General features: G+C 37.9%; 1 protein-coding gene across 1 annotated transcript in view; it reads left to right on the top strand.

Annotated features, from left to right (window-relative positions):
• Positions 1-1,143: 1,143 nt before the first annotated feature.
• GABRG3 (gamma-aminobutyric acid type A receptor subunit gamma3) overlaps positions 1,144-12,522 on the top strand; it is an 823,115-nt gene continuing 811,736 nt past the window's right edge. Inside the window, exons 1-2 of the mRNA XM_040257137.1 lie at positions 1,144-1,148; positions 1,540-1,688. Coding sequence (XP_040113071.1) covers positions 1,144-1,148; positions 1,540-1,688 — 154 coding nt within the window. The remainder of the gene's footprint in view (positions 1,149-1,539; positions 1,689-12,522) is intronic.

Genomic DNA, 12,522 nt, shown 5'->3' with positions numbered 1-12,522 from the left:
GAAAAGGACATGGAACTCTGGACGGGTTGAAAATTGAGAAAGGAATACGTCAAGGCTATATATTGTCAACCTACTTATTTAACTTATATGCAGTGTACATCATGAGAAATGCTGGGCTGGATGAAGCATAAGCTGGAATCAAGATTGCCAGGAGAAATATCAATAGCCTCAGATGTGCAGATGACACCACCCTTATGGCAGAAAGAGAAGAGAAACTAAAGAGCTCTTGATGAAGGCTAAAGAGGAGAGTGAAAAAGCTGGCTTAAAACTAAGCATTCAAAAAGATGAAGATCATGGCATCACTTCATGGCAAATAGATGAGGAGAGAATGGAAACAGTGAGAGACTTTATTTTCCTGGGCCCTGAAGTCACCGCAGGTGATGACTGCAGCCATGAAATTGAAAGAGACTTGCTCCTTGGAAGAAAAGCTGTGACAAACCTAGACAGCATATTAAAAAGCAGAGACATTACTTTGCCAACAAAGGTCCATATAGTCAAAGCCATGGTTTTCCCAGTAGTCATATATAGGTGTGAGAATTGGACCATGAAGGCTGAGTGCCAATGAATTGATGCTTTTGAACTGTGGTGTTAGAGAAGACTCTTGAGATTCCCTTGGACTGCAAGGAGATCCAACCAGTCCATCCTAAAGGAAATCAATCCTGAATATGATGCTGAAGTTGAAGCTCCAATACTTTGGCCACCTGATGTGAAGAGCTGACTCATTAGAAAAGACCTTGATGCTGGGAAAGATTGAAGGCAGGAGAAGAGGATGACAGAGGATGAGATGGTTGGATGGCATGAGTTTGAGTAAGCTTTGGGAGATGGTGAAGGACAGGGAAGCCTGGTGGGCTGCAGTCCACGGGGTTGCAAAGAGTCAGACACAACTGAGTGACTAAACAATAACAACAAGCCTGCTCTGTACGAGGTGAATCAGTTTGTGTGGTAGGAGGTATGTGAAATCACCAGAGAGTATTTACCAACCAATATCTCTTCCTTGGCACCCCACATGGGTGCTGGCCAAGGATATCACCTCCTTATGTCCCTATGTCTGCCTAGACCAAAGGTGCTCCATGAGAAGCACAGAGTCAGACTCAACTATTTTCAATGAGTGCATTCTGCAGAAGCTGTTCACCTTAAGCTAAAATGAGGTCTTGGCAATGAGAAGTGGAGCTGCCAGTTGTTTTTGCCTTGACCTTCAGAAGATCTCAAGGTTGATATAAGGAAGGCTGACTCTCTGCTTATTGGCCTTCATGTATTGGATTACTTATTATGATGTCTATGATTTAACATGGACTTGGAATTTTTTATGACATTTAATGAAAGGATCATGTTATGTTAATAGCACTGGCATTCTTCTTATTGGATTCCTTTTTGTGTGTTTTGTTTTACTTTTAAGATTTTAGAGGTAATTTTTTGAATGGACTGAGTGTACTGGGGATTTTCTACCTATTTCAGTGGTGCTTGGGTGGGCCAAAGCTTAAGACATTTCCTGGAATCATTGCTACAACTTACATGTTACACTTTGTGCTGAAATTATAGGACCAGGAAGGTGGAAGAAGATGAATATGAAGATTCATCATCAAACCAAAAGTGGGTCTTGGCTCCGAAATCCCAAGACACAGATGTGACTCTTATTCTCAACAAGTTGCTAAGAGAATATGATAAGAAGCTGAGGCCAGATATTGGAAGTAAGTGATGTTTGCTAGTTTAGTAGGAAACATAGTGTGATATATTTTTAAAGTTTTAATTTTAAATAATTATGAATTTTCAGAAAGTTGCAAAGGTAGTGCAGAGTCACGCAATTCATGGGTGTTGAACTAAGAGTTGACATTGGCAGAGTGTGTGTACATGGCTCCACATTGTCTTGTCACATGTGGATCTGTGTAATGATACTATAATTGAGATGCAGAACAGTTTCATCACCATGAAGTTTCCCTTCCTGCTATTGCTTTAGAGTCTCATCTGTTTTGCTCCTCCAAAATTTCTAACCTGTCAACCAGTAATTTAGTCTTTATTTCTATGATTTTGTCATTTTGAGAATGGAGCCTATGTGCAGTCATTTAGCACATGACTTTTTGAGGTTGGCTTTTCTTTCCTCAGCAAAGTGATTTTGGGATCCATTCAAGTTGTTGCATGTATCAATAGTTTGTTTTACTTATTGCTAAGTGATCTTCCATGCTATGGATGGACCATAGTTTGTTTAATGTTTGTTGAGGAACATATTGGTTATTCCCAGTTTTTGTCTATTACAAATAAAATGACTGTGTGCATTAGTAAGCACACAGTTTTTTTTTTCCCCAATCTATATATTACTTTTTCACTTCCAATGTATATTTTGAAATATAAACTCTATGAATTTTAATATAGTTGAACATAATGATCATTTCTTTAAAATATTATCTGTACTGATAACATGAAAATATTTTCTTATGATTCAGAAGCTTTACTGTTTATTTTTTATTTATTTTATTTGGAGGCTAATTACATTACAATATTGTAGTGGTTTTGCCATACATTACACTAATCAGCCATGAGTGTACATGTGTTCCCCATCCTGAACCCCCTTCCCACCTCCCTCCCCATCCCTCAGGGTCATCCCGGTGAACCAGCCCTGAGCACCCTGTCTCATGCATTGAACCTGGACTGGCGATCTATTTCATATATGATAATATGCAAGTTTCGATGCTATTCCCTCAAATCATCCCACCCTCGCCTTCTCCCAAAGAGTCCAAAAGACTGTTCTATACATCTATGTCTCTTTTGCTGTCTCGCATATAGGGTTATCATTACCATCTTTCTAAATTCCATATATATGCTTTAATATACTGTATTGGTGTTTTTCTTTCTGGCTTACTTCACTCTGTATAATAGTCTCCAATTTCATCCACCTCATTAGAACTGATTCAAATGCATTCTTTTTAATGGCTGAGTAATACTCCATTGTGTATATGTACCACAGCTTTCTTATCCACTCTTCTGCTGATGGACATCTAGGTTGCTTCATGTCCTGACTATTATAAACAGTGCTGTGATGAACCTTGGGGTACACGTGTCTCTTTCAGTTCTGGTTTCCTCGGTGTGTATGCCTAGCAGTGGGATTGCTGGGTCATATGGCAGTTCTATTTCCAGATTTTGAAGGAATCTCCACACTGTTCTCTATAGTGGCTGTACTAGTTTGCATTCCCACCAACAATGTAAGAGGGTTTCCTTTTCTCCACACCATCTCCAGCATTTATTGTTTGTAGACTTTTGGATCGCAGCCATTCTGACTGGCGTGAAATGGTACCTCATTGTAGTTTTGATTTGAATTTCTCTGATAATGAGTGATGTTGAGCATCTTTTCATGTGTTTGTTAGCCATCTGTATGTCTTCTTTGGAGAAATGTCTGTTTAGTTCTTTGGCCCATTTTTTGATTGGGTTGTTTATTTTTCTGGAATTGAGATGCAGGAATTGCTTGTATATTTTGAGATTAATTCTTTGTCAGTTGATTCATTTGCTATTATTTTCTCCCATTCTGAAGGCTGTCTTTTCACCTTGCTTATAATTTTCTTTGTTGTGCAAAAGCTTTTAAGTTTAATTACATACCATTTGTTTATGTTTGCTTTTTATTTCCGTTACTCTGGGAGGTGGGTCACACATCCTGCGGTGATTTATGTCCGAGAGTGATTTGCTTATGTTTTCCTCTAGGAGTTTTATAGTTTCTGGTCTTACGTTTAGATCTTTAATCCATTTTGAGTTTCTATTTCTGCTTTATTGACTATGCCAAAGCCTTTGACTGTGTGCACCACAATAAACTGTGGAAAATTCTGAAAGAGATGGGAATACCAGACCACCTGACCTGCCTCTTGAGAAATCTGTATGCAGGTCAGGAAGCAACAGTTAGAACTGGACATGGAACAACAGACTGGTTCCATATAGGAAAAGGAGTGCGTCAAGGCTGTATATTGTTACCCTACTTATTTAACTTATATGCAGAGTACATCATGAGAGATGCTGGGCTGGAGGAAGCACAAGCTGGAATCAAGATAGCCGAGAGAAATATCAATAACCTCAGATATGCAGATGACACCACTCTTATGGCAGAAAGTGAAAAAGAACTAAAGAGCTTCTTGATGGAAGTGAAAGGGGAGAGTGAAAAAGTTGGCTTAAAGCTCAACATTCAGAAAACTAAGATCATGGCATCCAGCCCCATCACTTCATGGCAAACAGATGGGGAAACAGTGGAAACAGTGTCTGACTTTATTTTTCTGGGCTCCAAAATCACTGCAGATGGTGACTGCAGCCATGAAATTAAAAGACGCTTACTCCTTGGAAGGAAAGTCATGACCAACCTAGACAGTATATTCAAAAGCAGAGACATTACTTTGCCAACAAAGGTCCGTCTAGTCAAGGCTATGGTTTTTCCAGTGGTCATGCTAGGATATGAGAGTTGGACTCTAAGGAAAGCTGAGCACCGAAGAGTTGATGCTTTTGTGGTGTTGGAGAAGACTCTTGAGAGTCCCTTGGACTGCAAAGAGATCCAACCAGTCCATCCTTAAGGAGATCAGTCCTGGGTGTTCATTGGTAAGACTGATGTTGAAACTGAAACTCCAATACTGTGGCCACCTGATGCGAAGAGCTGACTCATTTGAAAAAACCCTGATGCTGGGGAAGATTGAGGGCAGGAGGAGAAGGGGACAACAGAGGATGAGATGGTCGATGGCATCACCTACTCGATGGACATTGGTTTGGGTAGACTCCGGGAGTTGATGATGGACAGGGAGGCCTGCTGTGCTGCAGTTAATGGGGTCGTAAAGAGTCGGACGTGACTGAGCAGCTGAACTGAACTGAACTGATGATGTTAGAAAGTGTTCTCGTTTCATTCTTTTACAAGTGGTTGACCAGTTTTCCCAGCACCACTTGTTAAAGAGATTGTCTTTTCTCCATTGTATATTCCTGCCTTCTTTGTCAAAGATAAGGTGTCCGTAGGTGTGTGGAATTATCTTTGGGCTTACTATTTTGTTCCATTGATCTATATATCTGTCTTTATGCCAGTACCATACTGTCTTGATGACTTTACCTGTGTAGTATAGCTTGAAGTCAGGCAGGTTGATTCCTTCAGTTCCAGTCTTTTTTTTCAAGATTGCTTTGGCTATTTGAGGTTTTTTGTATTTCCATACAAATTGTGAAATTATTTGTTCTAGTTCTGTGAAAAAATACCGTTGGTAGGTTGATAGGGATTGCACTGAATCTATAGGTTGCTTTGGGTAGTATACTCATTTTCACTATATTGATTTTTTCCAATCTATGGACATGATATATTTCTCCATCTATTTGTATCCTCTTTGATTTCTTTCATCAGTGTTTTATAGTTTTCTATATATAGGTCTTTTGTTTAGTTAGGTAGATATATTCCTAAGTATTTTATTCTTTTCATTGCAATGGTGAATGGAATTGTTTCCTTAATTTCTCTTTCTGTATTCTCATTGTTAGTGTATAGGAATGCAAGGGTTTTCTGTGTGTTAATTTTATATCCTGCAACTTTACTATATTCATTGATTAGCTCTAGTAATTTTCTGGTTGGAGTGTTTAGGATTTTCTATGTAGAGGATCTAGTCATCTGCAAACAGAGTTTTATTTCTTCTTTGGCAATCTGGACTCCTTTTACTTCTTTTTCTGCTTTAACTGCTGTTTCCAAAACTTCCAAAACTATGTTGAATAGTGGTGGTGAGAGTGGGCACCCTTGTCTTGTTCCTAACTTTAGGGGAAATGCTTTCAATTTTTCACCATTGAGGATAATGTTTGCTCTGGGTTTGTTATATATAGCTTTTATTATGTTGAGGTATGTTGCTTCTATTCCTGGTATCTGTGTGGATGTAAGGTTTTATTCTTTGGGATAAATTCCCAGGAATGTGATTGCTAGGTCCTGTGATAAATATTGGTTTATTTTTTCAAGAAGTTGTCAAACTCTTTTCCAAAGTTTATATACCATTTTCTATCCCACTGTCAAGGTGTGAGAGATCTAGTTTCTCTGTATCTTCACCAGCAGTTGGTACTGTCACAGGTTTTTGTTTTAGCTACTCTAGTATGTGTATGTCCAATAGTTTGATATTGCCTTGTTGTCTTGATTTACATTTTCCTGATTGTTGGTGGTATTGAATTCTCTTTATGCACTTATTTACCAATAGTATATCTTCTTCATCAAAATGTTTCCTCATATTAGTTGCTGCATTAAAAGTTGGAGTATTTTGCTTTATTTATTTTTTTCACCTGCCTTGTTAAGTGTTCTTCCTATAGTCTAGATATGATTCCTTTGCCAGATGAAGTGTTCAGATTTTTTTCCCTCTTTGTATGGCTTCCCCCCCCCCATCCTTTTAGTAGGGTCTTTCAGAGAAGAAAAGTTTTTAATATTGAGGAAGTCCAATTTATTGATTTTCTTTTTACTTTTTATAGAATATACTATTTGTGTGTGTGGCAAGCACTTATTTGGTTTCCTTTTAATTGGAGGGTAATTGCTTTACAATATTGTGTTGGTCTCTGCCGTACATCAGCATGAATCAGCCATAGGTGTATGTATGTGCCCTCCCCTTTGAAGCCCCCTCCCACCTTCCACCCCATCCTGCACTCTAGGCTGTCACAAATAGTGCTGCAATGAACATGGGGATATATATGTCTTTTTCAGTTATGGTTTCCTCAGGGTACATGCCATGTAGTGGGATTTTGGGTCATATGGTAACTTTAATCCTAGTTTTTAAAGGAATTTCTATACTGTTCTCCATAGTAGCTATTATCAGTTTACATTCCTGCCAACAGTGGAAATGTATACTTTTAGAGTAATGTCTAAGAGCTCTTCATAAATCCCTAGCTCCTAAATATTTTTTCCTATTTTCTTCTAAAAGTTTTAATATATGTTTTACATTTAACTCATTTTCAGCTTTGAATTAATTGTTATAGAAAATCAATGTGTGAGGTTTATAGCTAAGTTTGTTTCTTTTCCTTTTGCTTATGAATCTCTAGTTACTTTATTATCACTTGTTGAAAAAGTGATAATATCCTATCCTTCCTCTTTGACTTATGTTTGCACATTTATTAGAAGTCAGCTCAACATCTGTGGGCTGTTTCTGGTTTCTCTAATTTCTTCCATTTATCTATGTGTCTATCGTTGTGTCAACCTGCAGTCTTGATTATTACAGCTATGTATGATAAGTCTTGGAATTGGGTGGAATTAATTCAGTCACTTTATTTTTAAAATTTATTTTATTACATATTTTCTATATGAATTTTAGAGCTATCTTATCTATAAGTGCAAAAAAATATATCTCATGTTAAGCCTTTATATCAGTTTGGGAAGAATTGACATCTTTATTGTGCTGAGTATTTTAATCCATAAACATGGTATATCTTTCTGTTTATTTAGATCTTGTTTATTTTCTTACATTCAATGTTTTGCAGTTTTTAGTATACAAGTTCTAAAAATATTTTGTTAGATTTTCACCTAAGTGTTTCACAGTGTTGGAGTGCTTGTAAATAGTACTATATTTTAAAATTTATTTTCTCTGTGTTCATTGCTAGTCTACAGAAATATGGTTACCTTATATAAGTTAATGTTGTGTCCTCTGACTTGCCAAACTCACTTACTAATTTTAGGAAATTTTTTTTGATAGGTTCCTTGAGAATTTCTGTGTACATCATCATGTCATCTGCAAATGAGACCTATTTCTTGCTTCCCAATCTGTATGCCTCTTATTACTGTTCTTCTTGCCTTATTTCACTGGCTAGCACTACCAATGCTACAGGAATAGTGGTAGTGTGAGTGGACATCTTGCTTTGTTCCAGATATTAGAGGAAAAGTATTCAGTCTTCACTGTTAAGTGTGATGTTAGCTAGATATATTTTATGTATATTCTTCACTAAGTTGAGAAAGTTCCTTCTATTTCTAATTTTCTGAAAAAAATTTTTTTAAAATCAGGAATGGGTATTGAACTTTGCCAAATAATTTTCTGCATTAATTGATAGGCAATGTGCTTTTTTTTTTTTTAAAGGCAGCTAATACAGCAAGTCCCCTACCTATGAACAAGTTTCATTCTGAGAGTGTGTTCATAAGCCCAGTTTGTTCACAAGTACAGCAGTGTTAGCCTAGGTTCCCAACTAACACAATTGGCTATATAGTACTGTACTGCAATAGATTTATAATACTTTCCACACAAATAATACATAAAAAACAAACACACACACAAATAAAACAATTTTAATCTTACAGTACAGTACCTTGAAAAGCACAATAGTTCAGTACAACAGGTGGCATACAGGGTGTGACATGGAGTGAACAGGCAAGAAAACATTACTGACTGGAGGAGTGTGAGAAGCGGGGAGACCGTAGAACTGAAAGATCGTTAGCAACAGAAGACAGAGGGCAAGCTGCAACTTCACATATGCCTAATGTTGATGGAACACACACTTGCATTTTTGAAAGTTTGCAGTTTGAAGGTTTATATGTAGGCATCCTGCTGTATGGTGAATTACATTGGTTGGTTTTCAGATATTGAACCAGCCTTGCATCCCTAGGATAAACCCCACCTAGTTATCATGTTTAAGAATAAATATTTAAAAAAAATTCTTTTTATATGTTGCTGTATTCTATTTGCTAATCCTTTACAATCCTTTTAATATCAGTGGGGCCAACAATAACGTTCCTTGCTTCATTCCTGATACTGGTAATTTGTGTTGTCATTTTTTTCTTTGTCATCTTGCTGGAGGTTGGTTCCACTGACCGTTTTGAAGAACCAACTTTGGTTTCATTATTTTTCTATTTTCAGTTTTATTACATTTTGCTTTTAATCTTTATTATTTACTTTCTTCTTTCTTGGATTTATTTTGCTCTTCTTTGAGGTAGCATTTAGAGTCTCAACTTGAGACTTCTAATGTAAGCATTTAGTGCTCTAAGTTGCCTGCTCTGTACTATTTTAGCTGTATCTCACAGATTTTGATGTTTGTGTTTTCATTTTCATTCAGTTCATGTATTTTTGACTACCCCTGAGATTTTTTTCCACTTTAGTTCATGTACTATTTAGAAGTATATTTTTTATTTCCAAATGTCTAGAAGTTTTTCTGTTATCTATTACTAATTTTTAGCTTAATTCCATTGTGGTTATAGAACATGCTCTTTATAAGTTCAAAAATTTTTACAGTTTGTTGCTATTTAATTTATGACCTGGGATATGTTTTTTTTTGTGACTGTTCCATGGGTGCTTGTAAAGAATTTGTATTCTTCTGTTACTGGAGGAATTGAATCTTGTTGTTTAATGGTTTTGTTGAGTTTTATATCTTTGCCAATTTTCTGTCTAGTTTTTCTATCATTTTTTTTTTTGATTTAACAATTGATAGATTAAAAAAGACCAAGACAAGAATAGTGTTCTTGGCCAGGAGAGAGATGCATGCCTGTTGATGGTGATGGTCAGAACGCTGAGGTTGTTGCGAACACGTTTTTTGTAGAGTACATCTGGACAATGGCCTGTTTCCCTCTTCTTCTTGGAGCTCAGTTTTACTTAGAGCCCTGCAGCTTGCCAGCCCTCATACTACCCTAGCTGCTGTCCCTGTGTTTTTCCAGATTTGAGGCTTACTCTCCAGTTATCTGTATCATGACATAGAATTACACCAGTCCCACTCAATAAGCATAGAATTTCAAAATCCTTATGTTGTAATGTGCAGGGGTCTTGGAGATGCATGTCCTGTGCAGTCCAGGAGCTGTCTTACTACCTTCCTGTGTCTCAGTTGCCTTTTCCATATGATGAAGCAGGGGAACAAAATACTCTTAAACTTCCTTCTTGTTTTAAGGTATTTATTTAGTGAGCAGTACATCAGATTACTATTGCACGGGTTCATAAATTCAATTGTGACCACAATTTTCCCATCATAATTACATAAAAGGCCTACCCAGTATGGAAAGTATGCAGCAATTATGCATTTATATGGAAAGGGAAGACTGAGAAAATGTTACTAATTTCCTCATTAATTTTCAAACTGTGCTTGACCTTAGCACAGAGATAATAAGACTCACCGTTTGCCCTTCCGGGTAAGTTTAGTCCAATTGGTCCTTTGCTTATCTTATGCTAGAACTTAGCAAAGGGCCTTCCATACATGGTGTTATTCATTACCACATTCATCATCTGAGAGGGAAAGTTGGACACGGGTAGAAAGTGGGTGAGTTTGGCATCCAACCCAGATCTCTCTGATTGTAGTTAGATCACTGCTGTATTTATAGAAAATGCAAGGCAAGCCCATTCAAAATTGGATTTCCCATTACACACTCATATGACAATACTTTGAAGGGAATATACTAAGACTTTGTCATGTTCAGCAAGCAAGCAGAAATCTCAATTAAAAGATTTCATTTTTCCTTTATTACATAAGGAATCATGAATTTTCCAAATGAAACAGCATAATGAAAAAACTGATATTTCTTTTTTAGAAGGCAACTCTTCTAAAGCCTCATGCCACTTGGTCCTTGGAAGTCATCTTCATATATGGGAAGAGCTCTGTGGTTTTTGCATGAAAAAGGTTTAAAAAACAACTAAATATAAAACTACATAGCAGATGCTCTTCTTTGGTTTCATGACTTGAAAGTTCACCATGCACACTGTCATGGCCCTGGGGCAGCAGAGTGACCTGAGGATCTCTGGGTTCCTTAGGACTCCTCTTCCTGTCTCACGTAAATGCTAAATAACGTCTGAATGGCAGAATCCAGCAACTTGCTGATATTCAGTAACTGCCCAGGGACACAATTCCCCTGTAACTCTTCAGTATCTAAAAGATACCAAATTAGACACCATTTTAATTCATGTTTAGAAGGGCTTTAAGGGATAATTTACTGCAAATATATGAATTTCTTTTCATACGATTTTTATTCACATGTAGAATATTTTATTTGTTGTAGCCATTGTGTCTCCTTATCAAGGTGTAGTCTCTTTAATCCGTGCAGTGTTGTGCGTGGATTTATCAGTTGTTTGTTGTAATTACCAGTTTATTTGCTCCCCTTCCTTATCAGTCCTGCCACCCTCAGCCAGCCAGCCCACATTTTCTGGGTATCCACTCTGCATGTAGCCCTGGCCTGTGGACACATGGGGAACTGCCCTGACACCGCCTTCACTCAGGTTCTTCTGAGTGGGAGGGGGAGAAGAAGGGGTTCTCAGGTAGCATCTAGGATTGGTAATGTTGTTCCCACTTTGGAGTAAAGCAGGCCTGTTAAGGCTCTCCCTGGCTTAAGCTCCTTGAAAACGTCACTTGTTTGTAGGATAAAGTCTAAGCACCTTCACCACTTTGATGTGTCACACCTCTCATGGACACCTAGCCTCCCATCTTCTTCATCTGTGTTCTCGCTCCAGCCTGAGATCCCCTTACCTGCTCTCCTGTTTCCTGTGTGGGGCACATTCCTGCCTCCCTTCCAGCCTTCATGTTTTCATCCATGGCCTACACCCCCTCACCTCCCTGCCAGGCTGGACCAAGTGTTTCTCCTTTGATTTCTTCTAGCATCAATTTTTCATCTTTTCCATGGGATTATTAAATTTTGAAGGAATGTCCTGAGGATGGCATAATGTGGTATAACTGTGAGACACTTTCTGTAACATTTTTGTGTGCTTTTCACAAGTCTACAGCTGAGAACTGTTCCCTAGGACACAGTTCCTAATTCCTAACTTTAGATGTGTTGGTTTATCTTGCCATCTCCCATCATACGTAGTCCAACTGCATCAGCAAAGATATAACATCAGGAAAAAAAAAATAGCTCAACAGTAAATAGAATCACAGAGGCTCATTTATGTTACATAGAAGTAACATGTCCACGTTACTGTAATTAGTTTTCGTAATACAAATACAATAGCTTTCATAATGCAAATTGTGATCCTTGTGTTTTAAAAATACTGTTTTCCCAACTATTGTCTTTCCTCACTTCTCTAAATTATGGATGTATCTGTTTTAGTTCCACATCTTTAACTATCCATCACTCTAAGTAATACTTCAGCTGTGTCCTTTGCTAGTTCAGGGCTATGCAGGGTGTCATTTATCTTGGCAACAAATCTTGTCATGTGGGCTCAATAAGGCTGGAGGAGGATAAACCTTTTAATAAGACAGTTGTGAAAAGGAAGGTTTAATGATCTGAGTAAAATTTCCCCCCTTCAGGGTTTCAAGAAATTTGAGGCACTCTCCTGAAAATAGATTATTATAGTGTCTTGCCACTCACACTGGTCACTGAACCCAGGGTGGATAAAGTGCAACCGAGGAAGCTGGAAGAAGACTCAAGGAGCTGTGGGGACTGCAGAAATGTTCATTCTCTCTGGGCAGCAGCAGCCAGGAGTCTCCAAAGACTACTTAAACACTAAGGCGGACAAATGTGGCCCATGGCCAAGAGGGCACACAGGCACAGTGCTACTAAGGTCAGCAGTGTCATTGTTTACAAGACGTAAGGTATGAGGGCGTGAGAGAGTGGGGCAGGAGAGCCTGACTGAGGCAGTGTTGTCAGTTAATTTCTCCACATATAGAATACAAATT

Source organism: Oryx dammah, unplaced genomic scaffold (genome assembly GCF_014754425.2).
Source record: "Oryx dammah isolate SB20612 unplaced genomic scaffold, SCBI_Odam_1.1 HiC_scaffold_16, whole genome shotgun sequence".
Lineage (NCBI taxonomy): Eukaryota > Metazoa > Chordata > Mammalia > Artiodactyla > Bovidae > Oryx > Oryx dammah.
The sequence above is the reverse complement of the archived record's forward strand: the minus strand, read 5'-3'. Positions and strand labels throughout refer to the sequence as shown.